We start from the raw sequence: 26,866 nt of genomic DNA, 5'->3' as shown, positions 1-26,866 counted from the left end.
CATGTGCCCTGACTGGGAATGGAATCAGCGACCCTTTAGTTCGCAGGCTGACACTCACTCCACTGAGCCACAGCAGCCAGGGCTCATAACTGATCTTCAGATTGAGCTTCAATCAGCCCCTAAGGGCAAGAAGCCAAGCCACAGTTGCCATCAGGCTTTGAGTGCAATACCTATAGGTCTGGGTAAATTCCTCAAGTTCTTGAGGTCTCCAAACGTGTAATGAGGTCACTTCCTTGCCCTTTCTCAGGAAAGCAACCTTCGTTCCGTACCTGGAAAGACTGCCATGAGACACGTGGATAAGCAAGGCACTAGGCCATTTCTGTAATAGGCTTTTATCAGCTTCAAAGGTTGATCTTAATTCCTTAAAGCTTTCTGGTGACATCCAGAGTCCAGGCATGGCTCTTTCAGACACGGCATTCCAGTGGAAGTCTTGGTGCATGAAAACACAATTGGAACAGATTCTTACTGGATTCGTGTAAACACACATATTGTCATGACTCACTCATTAAGAATTGCCAGATTCTAGAGGGATCAGGTAGGGAGAAAAAATAAGGCAAAGGAAAGCAAAAGGAAGCCAAAGGGAAATCTTTGCCCTTTAACAGAGTGAAAAGGACCCACCTCCAGCTCTGTATTAGACAGCTAAAAGGTAAGCAGTTAGCATTCTTTAGATTGGCAAACACACTTTGTAACTTCTAGAAGCACACGCACACTTTTTTCTTTTATCCTCACCCAAGGACATGTTCTTTGACCCCAGACATAGGGGAAGGGAGGAGAAAAGAGAGAGAAACATCGCTGGATTGCCTCTTACACTCACGGGGCTGCGGGGCGGGGGGATTGAACCCACAACCTAGGCACATGCTGCAGCTAGGAACCAAACCCGTGGCCTTTCAGTTTACGGGATGACCCTCCAACCAACACAGCCACACCAGCCAGTGCCACACTCATAGTTTTAAGAGACGCACTTCTATGAGACAGGTATTATAAAGCAAAACTCACTGATTTAGAAAGGAACAGCTGAAATAAATTGATATGCTCCAGTTGCTTCTGTTTTTCCGCTCCTGATCTCTTGATAAGATTTACCTCCCAGAAATTTGCGTTTTAAAAGATGGCTTAGGTAAGAGTTCTTGAAGACCAGTGTTTGCATTTCAAAGGTACAGATTTTGGTTTCATCAAGCCAATGATCTGCAAGCCTTTCCCTTAAGGTTTAAGTTTCTTCCAGTTGACAAGCATGCACCCCAAACGGGGTTTCACGAGGCACTGTGGAGGGGGGTGGTATTTCCTATTGTCTTTGGGGAGAGAGACTTCCTTCCTGCCGAAGAGGAGGATGTTCGGTCGCTAAGGGAAGACATGACGCCCACAGTTTTTCCCACTCCCACACTGTGTGGATACGCAACCTGGTGGCAGCTCTGCGGAAGCCTGAGCCCTGCCCCTTGCCCGATGGGCGCAGAGGCCGCCCTGAAGATGGCGGTACAGCAGGCCCAGGTGTGGACTGTTACCCCGGCCCCCCAGGGCCGCTTTATTCACCAACAGTCACAGGGGTAATCTGGCACCGCTGGTTGGGCTCACTCCACCCGCTCAAGCGCCCTTAACTCCACAGGGGCGGTCCTGATGGTACCTCCACTGCCTCAGGTGGAAAACCTCATCCTATAGTAGCTGGGCTAGTAACTTTCCCTGCCTGTCCTATCCCCAGCAGCCCCGACCCTTCCAGAGGCCTTGGAAGGCTGGGCAGCGTCCCTGCTAAGCCTTCCTGAGGGTCAGCTGGGCGGGTCCTGTCGGCCTCGCCGGACAATCCTGAGATGCAGGATACCCCTGGGCATGGGGGGGCACCAAAGTTGTGGGAAAAATTAACAACTGTCCAGTCAGTCTTACGATTATTTTTCCCTTGTGGAGGTTCTTTTAGAATCGTTACTTTCCAATTAGTTTAATATAAACCTTCCTGCCTCCAGATCCTGGTATCTGAGGCTGTCGGCTTACTGCACGCCTGCAGGGGCCTTCACGGGGACTGGGCTCCGGGGGTTTCGGCCTCGGAGGCACCGTTTCCCATGGATCCTGCACCGCGAGGGGGATGTGGCCGCCCGGGGGCCCGCACGATTTCCAGGGTGCAGACGAGCACCTGCGGCGGCCGCAGGAGCCGGCAACACAGCAGCGGGCGCAGGGGGCGGCCCCCACCTCACCGGGCCCAGGCCGTGCAGCAGCGGGCCAGGCTAGGACCACAGGGTTGCCAGTGGCCACTCCAGGGACACGAGCGTGCCACCAGGGTGGCGGCACCTAGCCCCTTGGGCCGCTGAGAACAGAGGGGCCCCAGGGTAGGCAGGCTGCTGCTCGCTGCACGCTGGGCCGGGCTGTGGGAATGCTGTCTCGGCCCATGGGTGGGGCAGCTGAGGGGGCTGCTAGGTGCCTAGGCGAGGCCACTCAGTCCACGCTCATGAAGGGGGGGCCGATGGGAATTTCAGGTGTGGAGCTGAAATGGTCAGGGAGGGAAAATAGAGAAGAGGAACCAAAAAAACATACACAGGCAGCAGCAGAGGGGAGAGAGACCCCCGACCTCCCGGCACAGGGGAAGCAAGGGTCCTTACCACAGCCAGAGTCCTCTCATTCCTTCGTGGTCGCCAGGTGTTGCCAGTGGAAGTGGGGACCTTTCACAGAGACACAAGAAAAACAGTTCCATCACACATGGGAGGCTGAGGTGCGGTAGTAAGATTTATTGGACTAGAAATAAAAGACCGCCCCAGGCTCCCAATGCCTCATCTCTGTCCATCCTACTGTAGAAGTCCAGTCTTGTCGTCATCAGGCCCAGAAGAAGGACCAGGCCCCGAAATTGTGTGCCATTGCTTCGGTCCAGCTCAGCCTCTGTTCCGCTGCGCTCCGCGCCGCTGCGCTGCCACACCCGGTACCCAGGCTCGTGCCTGGAGCCCCCCCGCGGCTGCGCGGCCCACTCGGCTGCCAATGAGCAGGTGAACAGATGTGCGTTGCCAAGCCAGAGGCCTTCATCAGGCTCTAACTGTATTATTATCTTGGGCTTGGGAAGGACTAGGTGCTCTTTCAAACGCACATAGTTTCCCGGTGCTTCGCGCCTGTGCTGGGCCGCCCCCCTACGGACCCAGCCCGCCTCCCAAAGGAGACACCTCCGCTTGGCGGGCGCCCAGCTGAGGAGTTTCTCCTGCTGTTCCTGTTCTTTCGGCCGCAGCAACGCCTCCTGCCGCTTCAGGGGTTAGGTCCCGAGGGCGGAGGATGCGGCGGTCCCCTGGGAGCCTGCGGATGCCGCCGCTTCCTAGCGAGGCAGCTTGTCCTCCCACTCAGCTCCCTAGTGTGTCATGCTTCATGCCTGGTTCCCGGTGCTCCCCGCCTTTATGAATCCTGACCAGCCACCCACACCGACGGAGGAGCCCCTCTGCTCCTCCGTCTGAGGACCTCACCAACGGGAAACTCGGGCGACGGCCCCTTTTCCAAGGGACTGGTGATCTGGGGGCAGAAGGAGCGCCGCTTCGGCCTCCCCGCACCGCACCTCCCTGGGGCTTCTCTCTGTCAGGAAAGCGCCGGGCCGGTCGAGGGAGGGCGCCTGCAGCGCGGGCCTGAAGTGGGCGTGGCTCGTGGCCACGGACGAGGAAAGCCCTGGAGTGCTGGCGCTGCCGTGGGTTTCCGTGGGCTCCACTGCGGAGCTGGCTCCCCGGCCGCCGGCCCCATCTTAAGGGGAGTGGGGCTTCCAAAAGGCACCTCCTTAACAGAGCAGAAGATGCCTTTGTCGCCCTTGCCACTTAGGAAATTCCAGGGGGTTTAGGGTTTCTGTGCCTCGAATGGGACAGAGACCAAAAAACCTATTTCTTACCTGGATATGGAGCTCGTGCTCCTGGGAAGGGGACCATGTGCTAGGACAGTCCAGGAGAGACAGCGCGAGGTCCGTGGCAAAGACAGCCCTGTGGACATCTGGTAGGAAAGGAAGTTAAAGGCGCACAAACCAGGCCGTCTCGGGCGGCGTGCAGAGCGAATACCCCGGGCAGCGGGGAACAGCCACGCGCTACTGCGCTTTGAAAGGGATTTCTCTCAAGCCAGGTGTCTTCAGCGGCCACTCGCAGAAAGGCCTTGCAGGTGGGCGCGGGCTCAGGAAGGAGGTGCCCGCGTGTCCTGAGGGGAGGCCTTGTCCTGGCTGCCCATCCCAGCGGCAGCGCAGGGGCACAGAGTGCGGGCGCGTCCCTGTCGGGAGAGGACTGAGCGGTGGCGGCCAGCCCGCGGGCTCAGCCCCAGCGGCTTGCAGATCTGTCCAAACCTGAATGCAAAATGCCAAATTGTATTATTAATAGAGTTGTTTTAACATTTTTTTAAAAATGAGTGGTATCCTGGATCTAAAATCTCCAGTTATGCCAACAAGGCCAAGGAGGGAGGAGCTGGCCGGCGGGCGGGCAGGCAGGCGAGTGTCGAAATAACCCAGTGACCCTCCAGCCTCATCGCTGCCTGGTGCTGGGCTGTCCTCTCAGACGCTGCCCGGTGCTGGGCCCAGCCTGTGGCGTCAGCTCCCGAGGGCAGGGCAGGGCCTCCGACTGGTTGTGGCTCCTCTCCCAGCGCCCGGCCATGCGCACCCGCGAGCCGGGCCTGCCGGCCTCCCCCACTGCGTCGCAGCCTTGCAGAGCAGCGCGGAGGGCCGGGTGCCGGCAGAGGGGACACAGGCAGCCTGCAGTGTCGCGATGGAGTCTTTCCTGGACCCGAAGGGCCCAGTTCTTCTAACCCTGAAGTTCTCCAACTTTGTTTTCTGTCGGGATCCCTTTATACTTTTTTTGCTTATTTGTTTTAGAAAAATCAATTAACATTTATCCAGTCATAATTACAAGTACGATTTTAACATCTGTATTAAGAATTGCATAGTTGAGACCATAGGTTGGCAGCTGAGTTCCAAAATCACCACTTAAAATTCAGAATGAAAATCCACTGTCTTTTCAGAGAGCAGTCCCTTTCCTCAAACGTCACAGGTGACTTACCTATTTACTATAATAATGTGGTCAGCAAGCACTACTCCGTCATTATGAAGAAGCAGCTCTGATCAGACAGACTATAGTAATGTGGTCCTGGGAGACCACACACTCGTTCACGCTACACAGTGTGCAGTGACTGTAATAAAACAGGATGTGCTTGGAATGACAGTAACACACAAAAGCCAGGTTATGGAAATGTTAATAGAGGTTCTGCTACATCGGAATTCTGTGTAGGAGTTCACAGTTTGGGGTGTAGAGGGACAAAAAGAGCAATTATTTAATGTTTACATACTAGAAACACCTGAGTGGATAACATACAGTTACCATTGGGCATTAACATGGAATTTCCAAAAAACACATTTTTTTAAAGGAGTGACCTATATAACCTGCATCTGTACTCTTTTTAAATTGAGATATAATTGACATTTAACACTGTGGAAGTTTAAGGTGTGCTGCATATTAATTCGATACATTTATATTGCAGAATGGCCACCATTGTAGCCTTATCTAACCCTGTCATACCACATAATTACCATCTCTTCTAGAGGCAGGAGCAATCACGAGCTAGTCTCTTAGTAAGTGGAATGCACAGAATACAGTTTTGTTGTCCATAATCCCTGTGCTATGTGGTAGGTCTCCAGGACATACCTTCGTACTCCAAGTATGTGCCCTGAAACAACACCGCCCCCATCCCCCAGCCGCAGGTAATACCATTCCACTCCTTTTGTTGCTCTGGTCCTTTTTAGGTTATATATCCTGTAAGAAGCATGCAGACTTTCCCTGTCGACTTCTCTCTCGCAGCACAATGTCCTCGAGGTCCAGCCTTGTTCTTGCAATGGCAGGATGTCCTTTCTCGTGGCTGAATGGTGGTCCATTATATACGTACAGGTCACATCTTCCCTTCATCTGTTGATGGGCTTGGGTTGTTTCTGTATCTTAGCTGTTAGTAATAGCGCTACAGGGCACATGGGGGTATAGATGTCTCTTCGAGGGCCTTTTCATTTCCTTTGGACATATATCCAGAAGTGGGAATGCTGGACTGTATGGCAGTTCTAGCTTTAGTTTTTTGAGAAACATTTATACTCTAAAGTTATTGAGGACCTCAAAAAGTTTTTCTGTATGTGCATTATATCTAATGAATGCTATTTACTATATTAGAAATCAATATAAAAATATTTTAAAGATTTAGCTACTCATTTATTTAAAATTAATAAGCTTGTCTTAAAGATTTTTTTTTTTTTTTTTTTAGATTTTATTTATTTTCGGAGAGCAGAAGGGAGGGAGAAAGAAAGCGAAACATTAGTGTGTGGTTACCTCTCCCATGTCTCCTACTGGAGACCTGGCCCACAACCCAGGCACGTGCCCTGACTGGGAATCGAACTGGTGACCCTTTGGTTCACAGGCCAGCACTCAATCCACTGAGACACCAGCCAGGGCTGTCTGAAAGGATTTTTCACAAAAATAACTAGATAAGAACTTAGCAAAAAGAGTGACATTGTTTCGTGGTTTTGGGAATCTCTTTAATGTGTGGCCTAACAGGAGACAGCTGTGGTTTCTCACACCTGCCGCTTCTGCTTTTGGTCTCTTGCAATGGGTTGTTTTGATCGAGACCTGCAAAAACGATGTAGTGTGACTGATATGTCATTGGAAGGAGGACTTCGCAGAGCCCCTGAAAGGGTCTCCAGGGCCCCCTCCGCACTTTGAGAAATGCTGTTCTAACTTCCTGTGTGAATCTCCACTTGTCCTTGGAACGAGTCCCCAAACCTGGCTCTTCAGGCTCTGCTCCCGTGCAAGGACGTGTGCTGGCCATGCTGGCCATCGGCCCCCTTGGTCCCAGGCCAGTGACACGGGCCAAGCCAAGCAGTGACTCAGGCGCACCTGCTGATGCTCGCAGGTTTTCTGCTGCGGAGCCGTCCACATGCACAGTTCCTAGAGGGAGCGCCCTTTACACCTGCAGTGAGGAAGCTGGCGTTCTCCTTGCTGCCCGGTGTTTACCCGGCAGACCAGCCCCGCCAAGGCCAAGGCTGTTTGCAGGGTGGTGTGGAGGAGCCACGTGAGGATCCAAAGCTTCCACGCCCCGTCCCCGGCACGCAGCAGGCGCCCCTCAGGCAGAGGGGAGTGGGGCTCTGGAGGCCCCTGTTGGGCCGCCTCAGTGAGCCCGTGGGTGCAAAGTTGTGACACAGTCGTCCCCATGAACTGGCCTGGGGGTGGCGGTGGGGGTGGTGCATGGAGAGAAGCCCGGAGTGGCCGAGGTCCTCAGAACACACGAAGCAGCACAAGCGTTCAGTGGGCCTACACCAGGGTCAGAATAAAGCAACAAAGCAGTACCGTGCGCAGTGGCCTTTGCCGGTCCCACCTCATGTTCCCCGTTGCAGCGGCTCATAACCCCGAGCGCTGGGGCCTCCGGGAGCCGCGCGCTCCGGCTGGGGTGCACTGGCAGGGCGGTGGCCGTGACCCCTGCCGCACAGCCAGCAGGGCCACATCCGCCTCCCGGGGAGACCCTCCTCCCCTCCTCCCTCCTGCCTGCCCAACCCCTGCTCCTCCCCGAGCAAGGGCAGAACGGACCCTGGCGGCAGCGGCCGGGACAGGTAGAGCCACTGTCAGCAGCTGGTCACTCAGCTTGGGGGACGAGGCGGGGGGCGCAGGGAGGCCGGGGCCCCTGGGGCAGGACACTTCGTGCCTTCCTGAACTGCCTCGGCCTCCTGGGTGAGTCTCTAGCGTTTCTTGGTCCTTCCAGGGTGAGACGGCCTCCCCTGGCCCGGGAAGAAGGGAAAATTGGCTCTTCTGAGCCCTCTCGTCACCATCAGCCCCAAGCCCTTGGGACACAGTTTGGTAAACTGCCCATTTCACAGATGGAGAATAGATTCCAGGAGGGGAGAAGTCACTGCCCACAGACTTACTGGACTTGAGGGTTGGGGAGAGCCTAGAATTCAGTGCTTTCTCCCAGGGACATTCGGGCTCAGGGAGCAGGGATGACTGTAAAAGGAGACCTCCAGGCACGTGTCCTGGGCTGGGGTTCACGCCGAGGACGGGCGTCACGGGCACAGCGCAGGAGGGCAGAGACTGGCGCCAAGTCGCCCGCCCCAAGCCAACCTGCATGCCAGACCGGGGAGGAAAGACACATCCATCTTCTGTCTGAGCCCCAGGGCCGCGGATCCGGCCTCTGACCCTGAGAACAGCCACCCCTCCGTATCCACCCCAGACGCTGCCCTCCGCCCCACTTCCCTGCCCTGGGGAAGGGCAGCCCGGCCCCTGACACCTGGGCCTGTCCTCCACCGAGAACACAAGCCCTTGGACTTCCCCTCCCTGTGTCCCCAGCCTCCTCCTGCCCCAGAGAGGGCGGGGCCCTTGTTCTGCACATTTCTGGGTAATAGTTTGTGTCGTGAGGTCACAAGGCTCCGCCTCCCCGGCTGACCAGGAGGCCTGGGTGGATTGTGTGCAACAAGCTCCCTGTCCTGCCCTGACTTGCGGGTTTTTCCAGAGAGACAGGTCACAGCTGGTGACATTCTCAAATGGATCTGTGACCCAAAAGAGGTTCAGAAGCACCGTGTGGGGGAGGAGGGGCCTCCCGAGGGAGAGGGGTGAGGGAAGGGGGGGCTGTGTTAGTAACTCTTCCCTGTGGGAGGCTGCACATGTGTTACTTGGTTTCACTTCCCTCACCAACCTGTGATGCAGGATCACTGTCCCCAGTTTACCAATGGGGAAACTGAGGCTCCCTGCCATTAGGGAGCTTGCCTGGGATGCAGCCCGGCCGAGGGATTGAACAGGACAGAGGCAGAAGTGCAAGGCAGTGCTGCACTTGGCCCCCAGCTCTCAGACCACGGCAGCCGGCGGCGACCCCAACCGCCCTCCACCCGGACCCGTGCCAGACCTCAGGCCCGTGCATCTGGGTTGCCAGTAAATTATTTCAGCAGCCAGAGAACCTGGCGCAGAGCAAGACTGCTGTCCTCTGGGGTTATTCCTGCTGGATGGAAAACAGAGCCCCCCGCCAAACCCCCCAGGCCACTGGTGTCCCATCCCTTTCTAACAAAGGGGAGGGAGCAGAGTGCCCTGACCTTCACAGGCAGGACCTGCCTAGAGCTTGCTGGCCCCGCGAGCTCCCCACAGGTGCAGGTCCATTGGGCACAGACCCTTCCTTTCTCTGCTCTTAGAAATGGGCGCCGCCAAGCCACGGAGCAGCGCCCTGGCCCCAGCCTGCCCCCTCCCCGGTGCCCCCTGCCCGGGGTAGGAAAGGAAGAGCAGGCCTCCAAAACAGGCCTGAGGCTGGGCGTAGCACCCCCCCCCCAACCCTGCCTGAACTTTATTTTTCTGACATATTTATTACATGTGACTTTTTTTTCAGTGTTATTAAGATGTAAATGAAGTATGGCTCTGTAAAGTCTAAGGCATACAGCATAATGACTGGCCTTGGATGTGTTGTAAATGATACCACAATGAATTTAGTTAACACCTATATAGCTGGAAAAAAGGGGAAAAAAATGTGGTTTTTGCTTGTGATGAGAACTTTTTAAGATGTTAAAGAACAAACTTCAACTGAGTAAGTTTTTTTAAGTGAGTCACGAATGAGGCAGCATCCCATTTAGTGAATAGAAAGGTGCTTCGATGAGTCACAATGGGAGGTTTTTATAGGCAGAAAGGAGGCCCTAAGAAGTTAAAAGAGTTGCTGGTTTTATTCCCGGTCAGGGCACACGCCTGGGTTACAGGTTCGGTCCCCGGTCGGAGCACATGTGAGAGGCAACTGATCAACGTTTCTCTCCCTCTCTTTCTCCCTCCCTTCCCCTCTCTCTAAAAATAAATAAATAATTCCCCCCCCCCCCACTTTTTAAGAATGAATTAGCCGTGGTTGGGTAGCTTAGTTAGTTGGAGTGTCGTCCTGATAGGCCAAGGTTATGGGTTCAATCCCCAGTCAGGGAACATACAAGAATTAACCAATGAATGCATCAATAAGTAGAACAACAAACTGATGTTTCTCTGTGTCTCTAAAATCAATAAATAATCATTGAAAAAAAATTTTAAACAGTGACTTTTTTCAAGTAAGTTTTCTTTTCCTTAGGGAAAGGCAGAGGGTCTTATCTTACCACCCAGGTCATGTTAGTAGTACTGACAGAAAATTCCAGACTGAGTGATTTAAAATTCCACTCCTGGGAGAGGCTGGAACTGCAGTTGGGTTAGTTATTAAGTTTTTGTTTGCTGTTGTACCTTAGCAAAAGTGACTCCATTTTTGACCTGTTGTTTCTCTTTCACTTTTTTTTTTAAACAACGACCTACTCCCTTACTAATTTTCAAATGTACCACACAGCAGTGTTAATAGTAGCCGTTCCCGGATTCTGACAGCTGGGGAAGTCGGCTGCACTGGGCCTCAGTTCTTCATCTGTGAATTGGGAATGACGATGCCCCGTCCGCCTGCCTTGCAGGGATTTCTGAGAATCACGTGGGGAAGGCACTTAGAAAGGTTCAGCTTTGGGCAGACCCCTGCAGGAGCTCACCAACTCCCCGCGCACTTCCTGGCCACGGGTCACTGGTCCTGGCCCCGCGTGGGGAGCCTCGTGCTCTGGGCTGTGCTGGGGCAGCGCCACATGTGGCTCGGGGACCCAGCGAGCTTAGGGTGAGGGCAGCAAAAGAGGGGGGTCCTGCTTTCCCTCTGCCGCTTGGTGGCCCCGTGGTCCTCAGGGTGGGTGGGGGCAGTCCCCGGCTGGGAATGTCCTTGCCTGGTTTGGGCAAGGTGCCAAGCCGGGAGCAGAAACCACGGCTCCCTCCCAAGGACAACAGAAACTGGGGGCAGGCGCTTGAGGACAGGCAGAAGCTGTCCCCATGCCTTTCACATGTGGAGGGCAGGCAGCGTAGGCCAGCACTCTAGGGCAGAAAACCACATTTCTTTACTTCTCTGAAGCAGTTCAGTCCATATCCGGCTCCTACTGCCCTGGCTGGTGGGAAAGCCAAGCTGAGTCATGCTTGGAGGGTATGTCTTTTTTTCTTACCTGGGGTGCGTGAGAACCAAGGGGCCTTACACAACTCAGAGCATTTGGAGCAGAGCCGTTGGGTGCTGACTGCACTGATCGCTGCCAGTGGGCAGGGTCCCTGCAGAGGCTCCCAGTCGGGGCCCTCGGTATGTGGGGCCTCCCAAACCCTCGTCCCCCCTCTGTCCCCAAGGCTTCTGCCACTGCTCCCACTACCCCCATTAGGAGGACCCAGTTGATACCCTCTCTTTGGGAGCCCTGGTGGGGTTTTCTTCCTGGGACTTGGCAGCTTCTCCCTTCAACCCCGCAACTCAGAAACTGCCCCCCTCCCCACCCCCGGCAAAGAAACACCGAGGTTGGGTCTCCTACCAAAGAAGCAGTAAAAATGACCTCAGGAGCAAGATAAAAACAAGTATCCATGCAAGATCCTGTCACAAGGCTGGGGGATTTGTTACGCGTGCCATTTTCAAAGTTTGTCTAAGATGGAGAAGCAACCACGTGCCTGCACCTGGCCACCTGGCCAGCGACCCTTGGCTTCGTCCTGGGGACCCTGAGAGGTGACAGCTGGGGACTGTCTTGGGAGAGGTCCGTGAACTAGGCAGGCCAGTTTTGCAGGAGCTTGCCTGGTTCCCGGGGGGCAGGCTCTGCAGATGCTTCCTGAAAGTTAGGAACCCTCTTGGAGGGGGTGGGAGGGAATCTCCTCCCTTCCTCCCTTTCCAGGGTTTGGTTCCAGGGACAGCTGAGCTGCCTTTGGGGGCCGCTCTGGGCATCAGGGTGGGACTGCAGAGTAGGGCAGGACCGCCCTGACCCGGGCCCCCTCGTGCTTGCAGGACCTGGGCATGGAGTCGACCTCGCTGGACGACGTTCTGTACCGCTACGCCAGCTTCCGGAACCTGGTGGACCCCATCACGCACGACCTCATCATCAGCCTGGCTCGCTACATCCACTGCCCCAAGCCGGTAGGGCGGCGTGGTCTAAGCCAACCAGGCCCGGGGTGCGAGGTGGGCGCCTCTCTGGGCGGAGCAGCTCAGTGCCCAGACCCAAGGAGGCGGGCCCCACGTGAGGGCACCAGAGGCCCAAGGGGCCCATCTGTCCCCTTGGCCCAGCATCCATGGGGGAGGCTGCACGCTGGCACATCAGGACAGGTTTTGTTTGGCCCATGGGTATTTTAAATCTGAATTTATTACCAACATTTAAAAATCAGAATATTTCACACAATCCCTATATTCAGTTGCCCTTGAAAAATCGGGAGCTCCAGCAACAGGAAGCCCTCATGTCTACAGGGCTGGAGCTGAGTAGCCACCCCTGTGAGGGGCCAGTGCCCGCAGGTACAGTTGTGTAGGGTGACAGGAGGCGGTTCTAATCCAGCTCTCCCTCTGCCCACCAAGCCATGGCACTGGTGCAAGACTGTCCACTGAGAGGTGAGCTTTTTCTTATTTGCACAAAGGCGCCATATAGGTCTAGCAGTGGCCCTGCATGGTGCTCTCCAGTTTGCCTCAGTTCCCTCCACCCCCAATTGTCTTGTCTCTGAAGCTGTCATTTTACACATTCCCCCCGCAGTGTACCCACAGCCTGGCTTTGGGAGTTGAGCAGGGGAAGCCCCAGGGCCCTCCGGGCTCTGCAGGTGCTGCTCGGCCCCTTCTGGACGGGAGGGCCGCCCCTCTGCCTGGCTGCTGGGCCAGGGCCTTCCCGGGCGCCAGCCTGGCTTACCCAGACCTGCCTGCTGGGACCCTGGCGGGAAAGGGGACAGCCAGGCTGGGGCAGCTCCACGCTGGGCATTTCTCTATGTTGGTTTGGTTCCTTCTCTTCCATCCCTCAGTTTCTAGCAGCTTCCAAAGGAAGTGCTTCCTCACGAAGCTGTGGCGGGTGGGAAGCTGGAGCAGGTCTGAGTGCTGGAGGGACGCTTCCTCTTTCAGAGTAGGGTCTGAGACAAGAGGGAGGTGGTGGTGCCCAAGCCCCACCCCCACCTCACCCCCCACGCGGCCTGGGTGCAGACTTGACCACAGGCACCAGACCTCTGCCTTTCTAAAGCGTGGATGTAGTTACCCGCAGGTAAGAAGGTTACCCGCAGGCTACGGGGCACACAGAGCAGCTAATTGGAGAGAAGTGCCCTCTGTGCCCATCTTAGAGTTGAGGAAGATGGAGTTCAGGGAATGAAGTGACCTGAGAAAGGCCACCTCCCGGCGAGAACCCCAGCAGGGCGTTGGGCCCCAGCGCTGCCGGGGCTCGCGGGGGCTCGCAGGGCTGCAGCCGGCCCGGGGTGGGGGCTGCAGGGGCCTGTGTGGGAGCAGCTGAGCGCGTGCCTCCCCCGACACAGGATGGGCTCCAGGTGGGTAACTGCCCAAGTCAGACCCCAGGAGACGGCTGGGCTAAGCACAAGGACAAGAGGCCAAGGGCCCCACACCACAATCTGTCCCTTCATCTGGATGGGGACCCAGGGAGCTGTCAGTGGGTTGTCTTAGCGCAGGCTGCTGTAACATTACCATGGACTGGGGCTTTTAAGGAACAGAAATTTACTTCTCAGTTCTGGAGGCTGGAAGTCCAAGGTCAGGGAGTCAGCATGCCCAGGTCCTGGGTGAGAACCCTCTGCCTGGTTTGCAGGCGGCTGCCTTCCCACTGTGTCCTCACACAGAGGGAAGAAAGGGAGCTAACTCTCTGGCCTCTTACAACCCTCATGACCTCAGCTTATCCTAATTACTCCGAAAGGCCCTACGTCCAAACCCTGTCACATCAAGATTAGGGTTCAACCTATGAATTGAGGCGGGGCATGAACGTTCAGCCCATTGCATGGGTGCAACCTTTCTCAGATCACGTAATTTGCTGAACCGCGTTTTTCTCAGCTAAGGTGGGTACAAAACTCACTTCCTGCAGGGCTGCTTGGCGAGTTCAGCGAGATGATTCTCAAGAAGGGTGGGCCCGTGCCCGGCACAGCTAAGTGCCCCGTGCACAGAAGTTGAGGTGTAACTAATCACTGAGCACCAACCACGTGCCAAGCAGGTTCAGTTGCGGGACATGGTGGCAAGTAAGACACGCCCTGGGCCCCGGCCCCTGTGGGCCCAGAGGCGTGGAAATGACCAAGCTGGCCTCCGACCCCGAGTTCCAGCGCAGGCAGAGCGGGGTTAGCCCTGCGGAGGCCCAGGGGCCTGGCCAATCCCGGCCACGCCCTCGTTCCCCAGGGCTCCTGGAATAGACGCCAGCTGGACCCTGGGCTGCCTGTGTGCTCGGGGAGCCGTCTGCAAAGGTAAATTAGGTTATATACACACCTGCTGAAAAGCCTTGCATGCAGCCTTGTGTTGTAATTTAAATGAAATCCAAACTCCTTGCCTGGCCCTGCCGGGATCTCCCATCTTACCGCTCCCGCTCCCCACCCTGCTGACTCGGCTGCAGCCACGTGGGCCTCTTCTCAGCTCCTGCCACAGCCAGATGCTGCCCCCTGACCACACCACCTCCTCTGAGGCTCCCTCCTCTCCAGACTCAGCCTGAAAGTCGCCCCTCCGAGACCTTCTTTGATCAGCCTACCTCACATCGGTCTCCTGACCAGCCTCTCTCGTGCTCTGTTTATTTCTTCACTTCATTCACCAGCCTCCCAAATTATCTTGCTGCTTTATTTGTTGACTAACATATTGTCTGCTCTCCCTACTAGAAAATAAACCACACAGGGGCAACAGAGCATCTGTCCCATTCACAGTTACAGCCTACAGCAAGCAGAGCCCTGGCACGAAGCAGGAGACCCTTCCCATTGTGAATTTTTAAGAGCATTTATTTGGGGTTGCGGCAGGGTAAACCAAATGAACAGGGGACACTGAGACCCCAGAGACTCACAGCAGGAAGTCCTCCCCACGGGAGGAGCGGCGGTGGCAGCCGTGTTGTTGCCGACGCCAGGGGTAGGGCGCCTCCTCCAGAATCGGGTTGTGTTTCCTATTGCTCTACAGTCTCTGTAGGTCGGAAATTCTGGCGCCGCTTAGCCAGGTGGGTCTAGCTTAGCATCTCTCAAGACATTGGCCAAGGCTGAAAATCGGAAGCCCTGACAGAGGTTGGCAGCGCCCCCCCGCGCCCGCCCCGCGCTGGCACAGTCCATGGTTGTGGGCAGGAAGCCTCAGTCCTTGCCAGGGGGGCCTCTCCATAGAACTGCGGGAGTGTCCCCGCGTCCCAGCAGCTGGCTCCGCCCAGAGCAGGCTGTCCAAGAGAAAGCAAGGCAGAGCCGCACGTCTTTTGTGACTGAGCATCGGAAGTGACACACCACCACGGCTGCTGTAGTCTGTTGCTCGCCCGCATCCGCTCTGAGAGAGCGCGGAAGGAGGCCGGGTGAGGGCACAAGGAGGAGGAGTCCAGGGTCGTGAGGGCTGTATTGGGGGCTGGCTGCCGTACTGCTAAAGCAGGGCGGAGGAAAGAAGTAAACCCCTTGACCTTTCTCTCCTCCTGCCCTCTGACCTCTCTCCCAGTGGCTCCCCTTAGATTAGCCCAACTGGGAGCCAGGGGCAGGAGGGCTGGGTGATCCCATCTGTGGCGCTCGGGGGAGGAAGAAAACAGAAAACCCAGCACAAAGCCTCCAGCACGATATTTGATGAAGGAATGAGTGCGTGAAGGAATGAGGGAGCCTTCGGCGTGCAGCAGTGCAGGGCTGTGCTTGCTTGCTGGGGGGCAGCATACAGAGGTGCCTAGGGACGCGAGGGGGTCAAGTGAGTGGAGTTATCGGGCAGTTGGGAGATGGGGCCAGCTCTGGGCGCTGGGACCCCTCCTGGGGGGAAGTGCAGGTCTGCCTTGGGCCTCTCCCTGAAGGACCGTGGGAGCCCCTCAGACAGACTGTAATCCAGGGACCCCAGCACTGGGCAGGTGCCGCCACCCACACCCCATGCTGCGGTGCCCAGTCGCCCGTGATGCACCAAGCCCTCTCCTGCTTCGCCTTCCCTTCCCACGGGTAGCACGACTGATCCACAAACTGCCTTCGAGCCTCCCCTGTGGGTTCGGACTCTGCTGCCCGCACCAGAAGCCCACTGTGGCTGCCTCAGGCCAAGGGCAGAATTTATGCTGATACTGAGGGGTCGTGCGGGGCCTAAGGCAGCTGACCTTGAAAAAGGGACTAGAACAGCAAACAGCGCGGACCTACCCTCCACTACCTCCCCCAGACCCACCCTTCGCTCCCCCCTTTCTCTCCCTACTTACGCGAGTCAGGATTCCAGGGGAAGGGCTGATTGGCTGCGCTCTGCCAGTTCTGGACCAATTGGCTGTAGCTTGGGAGGGGCACGTGGCTGCCCAAAAGGGCTGCTGGGTCACAGCATTTTCCTAAGAAAGCTTCCAGAGGAGAGAACCAGCAGACGGTGGGAGTGCTGGGTGCAGGTCGCAGACGTGCAAAACGTGCTGCCGACTGTCAGGACCCACCCCACACCACCCGTCTCACAACGGGCCTGCGGGGCGGCTGTTTCTCGCTGCTGAAACCGCGCAGAAACGGGCCTTTGCCCTCCTCCCTCCCCTTCCTCCTCCCCCTCTGGGCTGCCCTGCTTTGTCCTGTTCCCCGGAGGGAGGCCCGGAGGGGGCTTTCCAAAAGTGTGGAGTTGAGAAAAAACTAGATGGGCCTGCTTCAGTCTCTTCTGGATGCAAATTATAGAACCACCTTGAACAGACCTAAGGGCAAGATAATCTCCAGGAGGGCAGAGCAGAGCGCAGGGCGTGGTGGCGAGTTGGGAGTCGGGTTGGGAGCCAGCCTCGGAGCCTGCCGAGGTTGGAGGTTTGGATCCTGACTGCAGCTTACACGTTGTGTGGTGTGCCGGTCTATTCACCGCCTTTATCCCCTAGTTTCCTCGTTTGTAAAATGGAGACAGTAGTAGCCCATTTCATAAAATTGTGAGTTACAGGTTTATGATGAGTTCAGGCATGCGATGCAGAGAGGCAATGTCTAACATAATGTATATCACAGATACTCAAGAAATCTCAGCAGTTGCTTATTTAGTCCAAACAAGTGGATGGCAGCCTTCACTTCTGTGAGGACACAAGCTTACGTTTAGTCTCAGGTCAGCCTCCTTAGGTGACTATATTGTCCGGGTTTAGTCAACGGGGGAGCAGGCCCACCCAGCCTTCCAGGTCCAGAGGCGCCGCGCCGCGTCAACCGGGTGCCTCGCCCTGAGCACGGCTGCCCCCTGGTGGCAGTGCCGGCGCACTGAGGCGGCCGCTTTGCCTCTTCCGGTTGTTGCCCAGGCCTAGAGGATGGAAGGAGAGCCCGTGGCCCCTGATTTTGGAAACCTTGGGAAGTGGTTGGAGGAGGAGGAGCTGAAGCTGAGGAGCTCAGTTCTCAGCGTTGGAGCAGGTGTTGTGGGAGGCTGGCAACATGCTGTCTATGGCTATGCCTTCTCATTCCCTGCCTGTCCCGTCTGTCTCTGCCTCTTTGATGCTGCAGCTTCCCCTTGTATTCCCCTCGGCTCATTTCCTGGCCATGGGCTTTAATCAAATGCCGATGGGTGTGTCCAGCCTGGACCTTCCTTGAGCCCCAAATCCATTCCCACCTCCCAGCGGGAAGTGATTCGGCATTGCCCTGTCCTGCTTCCCCTTGCTTCTCATCTAGAGCCTCTTGGAGCCTTCTGCCCCGTCCCAAGCCCAAGGCCAAGACCCCCCTGACCCCTCCCTCCCCGCACCCTCTCCATCCTGGGCATGGTCCGTCCAGTGTGGTGGGCACTTTCAGCCTTTTCCATGGGCCTGGCAGGGATTCCCCAAACTACATGTAAGCAGGTGGGCCTGGCCCTGAATCACCTTATCTGCCTCCATCCACCCCTTTCTCCACCTCCCAGTCCTAGGGACAGTACTAAAATGCAAATGCGACACTGCTGCCCCCCTCCGGCCACTCCCCGGCCACCCCCATAATGGAGCCCCCGCCTGCTTCCCCGCCAATTGTTTCTCATCGCACACACACTTATGCCCAGGCTCAGCAGACACGAGGTCTGCAGATCAGAAGGTGTGAGCCCCAGGGCTGTAAATGCACTTGCCCGGAATGACAGGTGCCATCCGTTTCTCTCTCAGGCAGCCTTAGGCCACAGGGAGTGGTGAGATTTGTGGAGAACTAGAGACCAAAGGTTTCCTCTAAACCGATGGCATTCGGTCTGGGGCCTTCCTTTCTCTGCTGGCTCCTACATATGTTCACCTCTTCGGACACTTAACTCCCCTCTTCCTACCTCCCCTGTCTCTTGTTTCCCTCCCTCAGAGTCTCCTTCTCTTGACTTTTCAACAGCTTTGGTCCTCTGAGCCTTGTTTTCCCCCTCTGTAAAATAGGGACAGCGGAAGCATTTACCATGCTAGGATGCTGCAGGAATTCCATCAAGCCCTAGCGTGACATATGTATGCACTAATCCAGGTGACAGACAATACTGGCTTGGGCCAAGGTGGTAGTCATGGAACACGGAAGTGGCAAGAAGTCAGGCCCCAGAGCGTCACCTGTCACACACCCCCAAGCCCTTGGACAAGTTGTTGTCACTAATCCATCTGCTCTGAAAAGCCCAGCTGAGATCTGAGCCCGGGCAGAAGCAGCCTTCCCTCGTTGCCCTGCCGGAGTTGTGTGTGTCTGCGCCGCCCCTGCAGTACCCCAGAGCATCGATTCAGCGGGCGTTCCTGAGGAGCTCACTGTGTGCCAGGCTCTGCTTGGAGCACTTTACAAGTAGTAACTCATTTAATCCTCACAAAATCCCCTGCGAGGTCAGTACTATTATCCTATTTTCCTTTCACAGATGAGTATCAGAGGCATACGCAGGAGGAGACCAAGCAAGGATTGGAATGCACAGTTTGGTGCCAAGTTCATCCTCTTAATTACTCAATGTGCTGCTTCTCTCTTAGCAGAGTGATGATGATAACGGTAGTAAGAATCCAGCTGGCTTTTACTGGTGCTCACTCTGCCAGGTGCTCTGCTGAGCACTGGACGTGGGTTAATTAATAGTTAAACCTCATCACATCCACGCTTCTGTCACAAGTGGGTTTGCATCTAAGCCCTGGCACAGGACCCTCTCGTGGGAGCACATACTCTCGGCCACTCACTCCCCCAGAGCTGCTCAGGGGCTGCTGAGTCGGCTTCCCTTGGGGCGGAGTGGGAGTCTGTCTAGTGTCTCTCTGCTGCACCCTCTAACCCGGAGTATCAGTTTGCTCGGGCTGCCATAACAAAGTTCCGCTTAAACAACAGGAATTTATTTCTCACAGTTCTGGAGGCCAGACGTCCAAGATAAAGGTGTCTTCAGGTCCGTTTCCTCTGAGGCCTCTCGCCATGGCTTGCAGACAGCTGTTTTCTCACTGTGTCCTCACACGGTCTCTCTTCTGTGCATGCCTGTGTCCCAATCCCTTTTCATGAGGGATCCAGTCACTGGATTAGGGCTCACCCCAGTGACTTCATTTTACCTTAATGACTCTTTAGAGGCCCTGTCTTCAAATATAGTCACATTCTGAGGCGTTAAGTATTTGGGGGGACACAATTCAGACCCAGGGTCTCAAACTCAAATGCCAATGGGCCAGACGGGTAACATCGACGACTTGGGCTGGGAAAGATGTGGCTCCTTCACTCTCTTTCCCACCACTTCTGGCGTGGGTATAAGACATGGTGAAAGTATTTCACTTCCCTCTTTACCATGTGAAATACAAGAGCAAGGACATTTGTTCATGGCTGTGTCCTCAGCTCCTAGAACCAGTGTCTGGCACCTAGTAGGTGCTCATAAATGTTAGTCAAACCAGTGAAGGAGCAGCATGGCCCTGGACCTTGGGGAGTGGCAGGGACCATAGTGACCCCTGGCTAAGGGATCAGCTGGCAACTCAGCTCCAATCAGTTGTTGTCAGATCACCTGGAATCCAGACATTCATCTACATCTCCAGGTTTTTGATCATAGCAACAAACACAAAAACTGAAACCACTATGCAGGTCAGTTTGAAACCACTGCTCTCTGCCGAGGGCCCCCACCTTGAGCCAGCAGATCAGGCCTCCCCCAGCTCAGCCTGGGGGTGCCACGCTCTTCCTGTGGGGACAGGAGGCTGGAGGTGGGGGACTGGGCTCTGACCCCTGCCCTCCACCGCGGCTGCCTCTGCAGGAGGGCGACGCTCTGGGAGCCATGGAGAAGCTGTGTCGGCAGCTGACGTACCACCTCAGCCCTCACTCCCAGTGGCGGCGGCACCGGGGGCTGGTGAAGAGGAAGCCGCAGGCCTGGTGAGTCATGGTCACCTGCAGTGGGTCTGCCCTGCTCCCCTGCCAGCCTCCTTCTACAAGGGCAGCCCAAAGACAGCCTGTGTCAGGCTGGGTGTGTGATACACAGCACCCACTCCCAGGCCAGCAGGGCAAGGGCAACGGCTGGACCAGAGGGGGTTGTCTTGGAAGGCTGCTTGAAGGAGGTGGGATGGAAAGAGAATTCGGTGATGGGGGAAGCAGCCAGGACGGCATACCAGGTGGGCATGAGCTACGAGAGGCCCTGGAGACAGGGCCCTGGTCTGTGGGGTGGGGGCTGGGGGATATGGGCCCATTCCAATGGACTGGGGCGGGGCATGGATATCTAATTCCTGGTGTACTGCACTGAACACGGGCACGCGCACTGAACCCCTCAGTTCCCCTAGTTATCCCCTAGGGCGACCCAGGCCCTAGGCATATCCCTGGTTCATGCAACAGTGAGGACCCTCCCGGGGTTTGTGGCCCCCTGAAGATTCCGGGAGGGGTGGCACATGGGACAAAGAACCTGTGGGCCATGACAGGAAGCAGGTGGAGGGGAGCCTGGAAGGAGGACTTCTGGGAGGAGGAAGCATCTCTGCCTCTCTTGTAAATGGCCGTGAGGCGCAGCGCCTGGCCTCCTGAAAGACGGGCTGGGCCTCGCTGCTGCTGTGGGCCCGTCCTTCCAGGAGCCGCAGCCGGGGAGAGGCCAGGCCAGCCCCTCTTCCCTTCTGGACAACCCCACCACCCAAACCAAATGAAGGCAGGTCCTGGGGAGACCTTCCCAAGTGGAGGAAGCGAGGCCCCCACTGGGCTGAGGGCAGGGGCCATAAATGGGGATAGAGCAGGACAGGAGAACACACGGGACCTGGAAGGAAACTTGGGGAGCTAGTCTTCAGGATTGAAAAGCTGGAAACTGGAGCTCTGTCGGAGTCCAGGGCCCCTTCTGCTACCTCCCCACTGCACATGCGTGCTCAGTTCATTCTGCATTCAGGAGCCTCGCTCTCCACAGGTGGCTTTTGGTCACATCGAGTGAAATGCAAACGGCCTGTGTGATGGGTCCTCAGCCACACACACCCCCCGCCCCTGCTCTCCTGTGCCCCCACCCCTCTTTCCTCCCTACTAGTTCTCAGACACAGCAAGTCCGTCCAGCCTCAGGGCCTTTGCACAGCACTCCCGCTACTGGAGTTCTTACCTGATGGCCTGTTTTTTTCTTTCTTTGCCTGTCAGCTCAAATGTTACCTCCTCAAAGAAGCCCTCTGCCGAGGAGCCATGCCCCCGAGCTACTCTCTCACTTTACTCTAGGATCGTGTTGTTTGTTGGCCAGCCCCTAGCTGGCAGAGTGAAAAAGGGGTCTTGTCCACCTTGTTCACCGCGGTAGCCTCAGTGCCTAGAGCAGCACCTGGCACCTAGTGGGAGCTTAACAAACACTTGCTGAAGGGTTGACCAAGGTCAGGGCTATTACTGTTACCGTTTGGCTGGCCATGATCAGCCAGCTGGTAAGCCGCAGAGCTGGAATCAAACCCCAGGCTCAGGTTGTTAACCAATTTACCTATTGGTTAACAACCAATACCTATTTTCCTGGCATAACAGACCTGCTTTATTAATGACATCGATAAGAATTACAGCCAACACTTAAATCACGCTAAGCAAATACCAGGCGGTGTTCCAAGCCCTTAAGATGTCATGCTCTGAAAGCTTTTCCTTAAACTCCCTGGGGCTGGGCAGGGTGAACAAACTATGGATGGCCATCTAGCTTCAGGAAGTCCCAGGGTGGAGGGTAGGGGTTTGACCAGCTCAGGCTGTTAATGGGCCCTCCCACCTCCCTCTCCTTCCCAGGGCTAGGTCCTCAGGGCTCGCCTGGGATACCGGGAAGTAGGGGGCTGTGGCCCCAGAGCGTGGGGCAGGGAAAGGAGGAAGAGCAAGGACAGGCACAAGGCAGGGAGTGCAGAGCACTCCGCCTCCAGGAGTTGGCAGCTCCTGCACCTTCCCCGATGGCAGGGATCCTGGGGAGATCTCCCTAAGGATCCCCATCTGGTGAAATCTTGTTACTCTCACAGAAGCAGGAAGCTCAGCCCAGGTGATTAATAAGGACAGCAGTAAATATTTATCCATCACTCACCCAAACCAGGCACTGTTTCAAAGGTTTTGCATTTATTAACTTACTTCACGTAACAGTCCTGTCGCACTCAATTAGCTCCATTTTCCAGGAAAGTAACTGAGGAGCGGAAAGGTTAAGGACCTAAAGGTCACACTGAGTAGGAAGGAGTTGATGCAAACCCAGGCGTCGTGGCCCCAGACTTACCCTTGGTCACTGCAGAACACTTGGGCTTTTGCCTTGTGGTCGCTCAGGCTCTGGTCAGCTGGGCCTAGCCAGGCTGAGACGGGGGCTAGAGCCAGGGGACCAGGCCTGTTTCTGTCCGCCCCTGGAGCGGAGGCCGACTCCATGGTGCTGGCACTGCTGCCTGGGAGAACGGCCCTGCCCCACTTACCTGAACCTCGCTCGTCCCTTCTCCCCTTCAGCCTCAAGGCTGTCCTGGCTGGAAGCCCACTGGACAACACGGTCGACCTGTCGGGCATCCCGCTGACCTCCCGCGACCTGGAGCGGGTGAGCAGCTACCTGCAGCGCTGCGGGGAGCAGGTGGACAGCGTGGAGCTGGGCTTCACGGGCCTCACCGACGACATGGTCCTGCAGCTGCTGCCGGCACTCAGCACGCTGCCCCGCCTCACCACGCTGGCCCTCAACGGCAACCGGCTGACCCGAGCCCTGCTGCGCGACCTCACCGACACCCTGAAGGACCCCAGCAAGTTCCCCAGCGTCACGTGGATTGACCTGGGAAACAACGTGGACATCTTCTCACTGCCCCAGCCCTTCCTGCTTAGCCTGCGCAAGCGCTGCCCGAAGCAGGGCCACCTACCCACCATCTTGGAGCTGGGCGAGGGCCCAGGCTGTGGAGAGGAGGTCCGGGACGGAACCGTGGGCCAGGAGGACCCTGGAGGGGACCTGCTGGCTCCTGCCAAGGACCAGGAGGGCAGGGAGACTGCAGGTGCGGGTCAGACGTGACACGAAGTGGGGGCCTTGTGGGTAGGATGGCTGAAGCAGACTAATGGCTCCTACCAGGACCCTCAGGCCATCACAGAACACAGGCCTGGGCAGCCCCGCCCATGGGAAGCCAGACTGCAGAATCTGGAAAAGGCAGGTTGTGTAATGCTTCTCCCCGTCTCCCTCTTCCCCCTTGTGATCTTTGGCTGCTGAGAAGTCATCCCTGACTCAAAGTAATCCTCAGCCTTCTCGGATTTATGGGTTGGGGATGCTGGTAGCTTGAGGTGTGAGTGGTGCATGAAGAGCTCTTTCCCAGAAAAGGAGAGTAGTTGGGGCCCGTATAGCCAACCCGACTTTCTGATTCTCCATTACAGTTGTTCTGTCCAGGGCAGCAAACTCCAACCAGATGCAAAACGTGCCCCTGCTCCAGGCAGGATGGAATCTCAGTAGCTCTCCCCACAGCGAAGGAGGTTGGGGAGGAGTGGCTACCAGGTTCCAGGAGCCCAGGCTCCCTGTGGACGATGGAGGCCATCCACCTCCTCTTCCCACCGCCCCTTCCTTGAGCAGCCCTGGGCTCCTTGTAACCAACTTCCCAGTCTCGGGCCTCAAACCGGTTGCTTCCAGAGGCCTGCCCGAGGAACCAGCCATCCCCTTTCAATACAGAGCATCCTAGGTTTTGTCTGGAGCAGGTAGTACCCACACAGGTATGCATGGGAAGGCCCACTGAGAAGCCCCATACCATAATCCCCCCTCCCACCAGAGATGACCAGGCTGCAACATTGGTTCTAGTGTTGCCAATGTGCGGGCCGGAGCACTGCCCCCTTTTAAATAAGGTTTAAGGACACTTCCCAGAAGTCCCACTAGTCCCTGAAGTATCCTTGACACTTTGATCATATTCCCAGAACCTGTGATGGAAGGCTCTTAAACATCCAGGACAAGAATGATGCCAAAAGCCTTTCTGGGAATTCCCGACAGACCTACTGTCTCCAAAGACAGCTAGGAGTAAAACGAAGTCCCCAAAAGCAAAGGTTTTCACGCACCCTTACCCAAGGCCTACCCACTTTAAAAAGACAGCAAGATGGGGCTGTGCTAAGAGTGTGGCTAGGCAGTGCACAACTTCAGGAGTTAGTAGAGGAAGGCCAGACAAAGGGGCAGAGCCCAGGGGAATTAGGGACTGGACTCAAGTATATGGATGCCTTAAACACTTTGGAATTTTCATCCTCAAAGTCTAAAGACAACAGCTTAGACCACAGGGGAGTTGACAAGTGGACTGCTATTTGACAGCAGTGATCAAATTTAACTCTTCCTTCAAATACACATTTTAAGAGTCAATACCAAAGACCATCCTTTATTACAATGTTAGTTTATGGTAATTATACATGGATACTAACCAACCTTAGGAGGAAGTTTCCAACTTAAACTCAGACTCTTGCCCAATATAGCAAATACAGAATTAAAATGTACAGAAGCTCCTTTTGATCAAGTTACAATACTAGAAAACTCAAGAATTTTAATGATGCTTAAGTGCTTGTCCTACACGAAGGCTGCCAAATCCATTTCTTGGACCTATGGTTGTTAAAAGCATCCTCTCTGATACTGGGCACAAGGTGAGAATGTTTCTACACCAAATGTTGAAGCCTAGGGTTTTCAAAGTCCAGGTTGATGGTGGTACTGGTCCTGGCGACTTCAAATTCTGCCCCTGCCGCAGATGGCTGACCATCCTCTGGAAGAGCATTCTGCAAAGACACTAAGTATCAGCCACACCTTCTGCTCCCAACAAGAGTCATTCACAGCCTAGGATATCCTCAGAAAACCGTACATTCACCACTACACAATCTGCCGGTAATTCCAGCTTATTTTGGGTGATCTCATCATTTGATATCCTTTATTTAATTGTAACAGAACTAGCTGCTCATTCATTCCACCAAGGGCCGATGGCATCCAGATGAAACCTCACCTCTCCCCAGGGGGGCCGCCGCCATCACTAGCTTTCAAAGTGCAGTGATCACCACCCTTCACACTCAGCACCTGGGGGGATGAGAAAAGCACCCCGTCAGCAGATGTAGTTCTGATCCTACTGGCCTCAACTACGAATTTAAGTGCGTCTGAACAAGAATCCCTAGGAACTTAGTCCTAATTGGCTTCTTGGCTGTTGAACAGCCATTTAGTCAGTATTTTAAACATCACAAACCCAAGGCTGTCACTTTTTAGAGTGAGAGAAACCATATCTGTGAGCAGTCAGTTTGCTCAGGCTTATACAGCCATCGGGTAAATAGGCACCCCTGGGCCCCCACTCAACCCCTGGCCTCTCCAAAGGCCGAAGCTTACCTCCTGGCCCGCCCACGCGGCTCCTCACACCAGCACGCGGCTCCCGGCAGCCCGTCATTCATTTGCGACCTGGGTGAACAAAGAAATTAAGGGTCACAGCTCAGACGGGCTTACTCCCGGGCACCAGCAACCCGAGGACTTGCCGGCTGCAGTCAGCCAGGAGCTACCCTCAGCTATCGATTCGGACGGCACTTCCTGCTAATGACCTCAGCAGAGCAGCCAAGCTCCCCCTCCCAGCTCTGCTCCCGAGCCCTGCACATGACCTGGAATAAACGAATGCCCCTTAACAGGCAGGAGACACCTGAAGGCAGTTTGTTTATGCATCTAGGTGCGATTTACGTACTCCAGGTTGGAGGCAGCCACCTCCTCGCCATTGCAATTAGGCAATGGGGTAGTCCATAATAAACACGTAAAAATTACAACTGTGCAGCATCAAGCAATTTCACTGCATTTAAGGTAACAATACAGCTAAGTTCCATATTAATTCCTACCTAGACCAGGTCTTACCTCAAGGTGGGATGCTGCTCCCCTCCTCGGTACTCTTGAGTCTGCCGCCTGAAAATTGAAGACGGACATGCATTTAGGGCAGATTCTAGAAGTTACAGACAACTAAACTATTAAGGTTTCAGCGACTGCGGTCAGATAGCATAAAAATCGTCAGTTATCGCATCTGACGGCACTTCCTAATATTAGTATCATCAGGACAGTCACGCCAGTCTTCCTCGTGGTCCCTGTGCAGGAAGTCCCCCACTTACCCTGTCCCCTCAGATCTGATCACTCCCAACAGTGGGACCACCGAAAGGAATCCTGGCTTTCGGGGACCTCAGGCTCGCGGCGGGAGGGGGCCCTGCACCCCGGCAGCGTGGCGCGGCCCTGCCGGGCCCTGAGCCGACCACAGCGCCCGCCCCGACGCCCACGTGCGCGCAGCCGCTCGCTGGTTAGGCTTCCCGAAAACATCCCGCCAAAGTCAGAAAAGCTAGCTCGTTCGCCCTCGCCACCAGCTACGAGCGGCAGACGTGAAGAGAACTTCCCCAGCCCAGGTTACAGTGAAAAAGGTGGTTCGTGCCGTCTCCGAGGCCCTTAAGGAGTTGGGACAGTCCACTCTTCACAGAAGGGAGGGTGATGTCGGCAAAGACTCACGGGAACTTCCACCGCGTTTAACCAGACTGGCGCCGCGCCCCGCAAGGACTCCCCCTCCTTTAGAGCCACGGTCGCCTCGTCGGCCGCGGGAATTCTGGGCCGCAGGCCGGGGAGCCCAAGGCGCCTGCGCGGGCTGCAGCGCGCCGCGCGGGGAGTGGCTGCCGCCTGGCTGCGTGACCTTGAGCGAACTGCTCGTCTTTTGTGAGGTTTCCATTGCTCGTCTGGAAATGGAAAGCCGCCCGGCGCCGAGGGCTGTTCTCGGGATCACACGAGATAACGC

At 55.9% G+C, this 26,866-nt stretch overlaps 2 protein-coding genes and 3 non-coding genes across 7 annotated transcripts in view; 1 reads left to right on the top strand and 4 right to left on the bottom strand.

Moving 5' to 3' along the window:
• Nucleotides 1-23,139, top strand: part of LRRC75A (leucine rich repeat containing 75A) — a 41,196-nt gene extending 18,057 nt beyond the window's left edge. Inside the window, exons 2-4 of one of the 2 annotated variants that reach the window (XM_054571203.1) lie at nt 11,752-11,880; nt 19,969-20,084; nt 22,599-23,139. In XM_054571203.1, coding sequence (XP_054427178.1) covers nt 11,752-11,880; nt 19,969-20,084; nt 22,599-23,139 — 786 coding nt within the window. The remainder of the gene's footprint in view (nt 1-11,751; nt 11,881-19,968; nt 20,085-22,598) is intronic. The other variant, XM_054571204.1, reaches the window with a different exon arrangement.
• UBB (ubiquitin B) overlaps nt 1-26,866 on the bottom strand; it is a 139,877-nt gene that overhangs the window by 72,970 nt on the left and 40,041 nt on the right. The gene's annotated exons all lie outside the window — the stretch shown is intronic.
• LOC129068830 (small nucleolar RNA SNORD65) lies at nt 24,922-24,995 on the bottom strand. The gene has a single exon (XR_008528963.1). It is a non-coding gene; the product is annotated as a small nucleolar RNA SNORD65 (small nucleolar RNA).
• Nucleotides 25,597-25,664, bottom strand: LOC129068826 (small nucleolar RNA SNORD49). The gene has a single exon (XR_008528959.1). It is a non-coding gene; the product is annotated as a small nucleolar RNA SNORD49 (small nucleolar RNA).
• LOC129068825 (small nucleolar RNA SNORD49) lies at nt 26,083-26,152 on the bottom strand. Its single transcript, XR_008528958.1, has one exon. It is a non-coding gene; the product is annotated as a small nucleolar RNA SNORD49 (small nucleolar RNA).

This window comes from Pteronotus mesoamericanus, unplaced genomic scaffold (assembly GCF_021234165.1).
Source record: "Pteronotus mesoamericanus isolate MK-2021 breed Mesoamerican mustached bat unplaced genomic scaffold, CSHL_Meso_final contig_22, whole genome shotgun sequence".
NCBI classification, from domain to species: Eukaryota; Metazoa; Chordata; class Mammalia; order Chiroptera; family Mormoopidae; genus Pteronotus; species Pteronotus mesoamericanus.
Note: the sequence above shows the minus strand (reverse complement) of the source record. Positions and strands in the feature narration are given on the sequence as shown.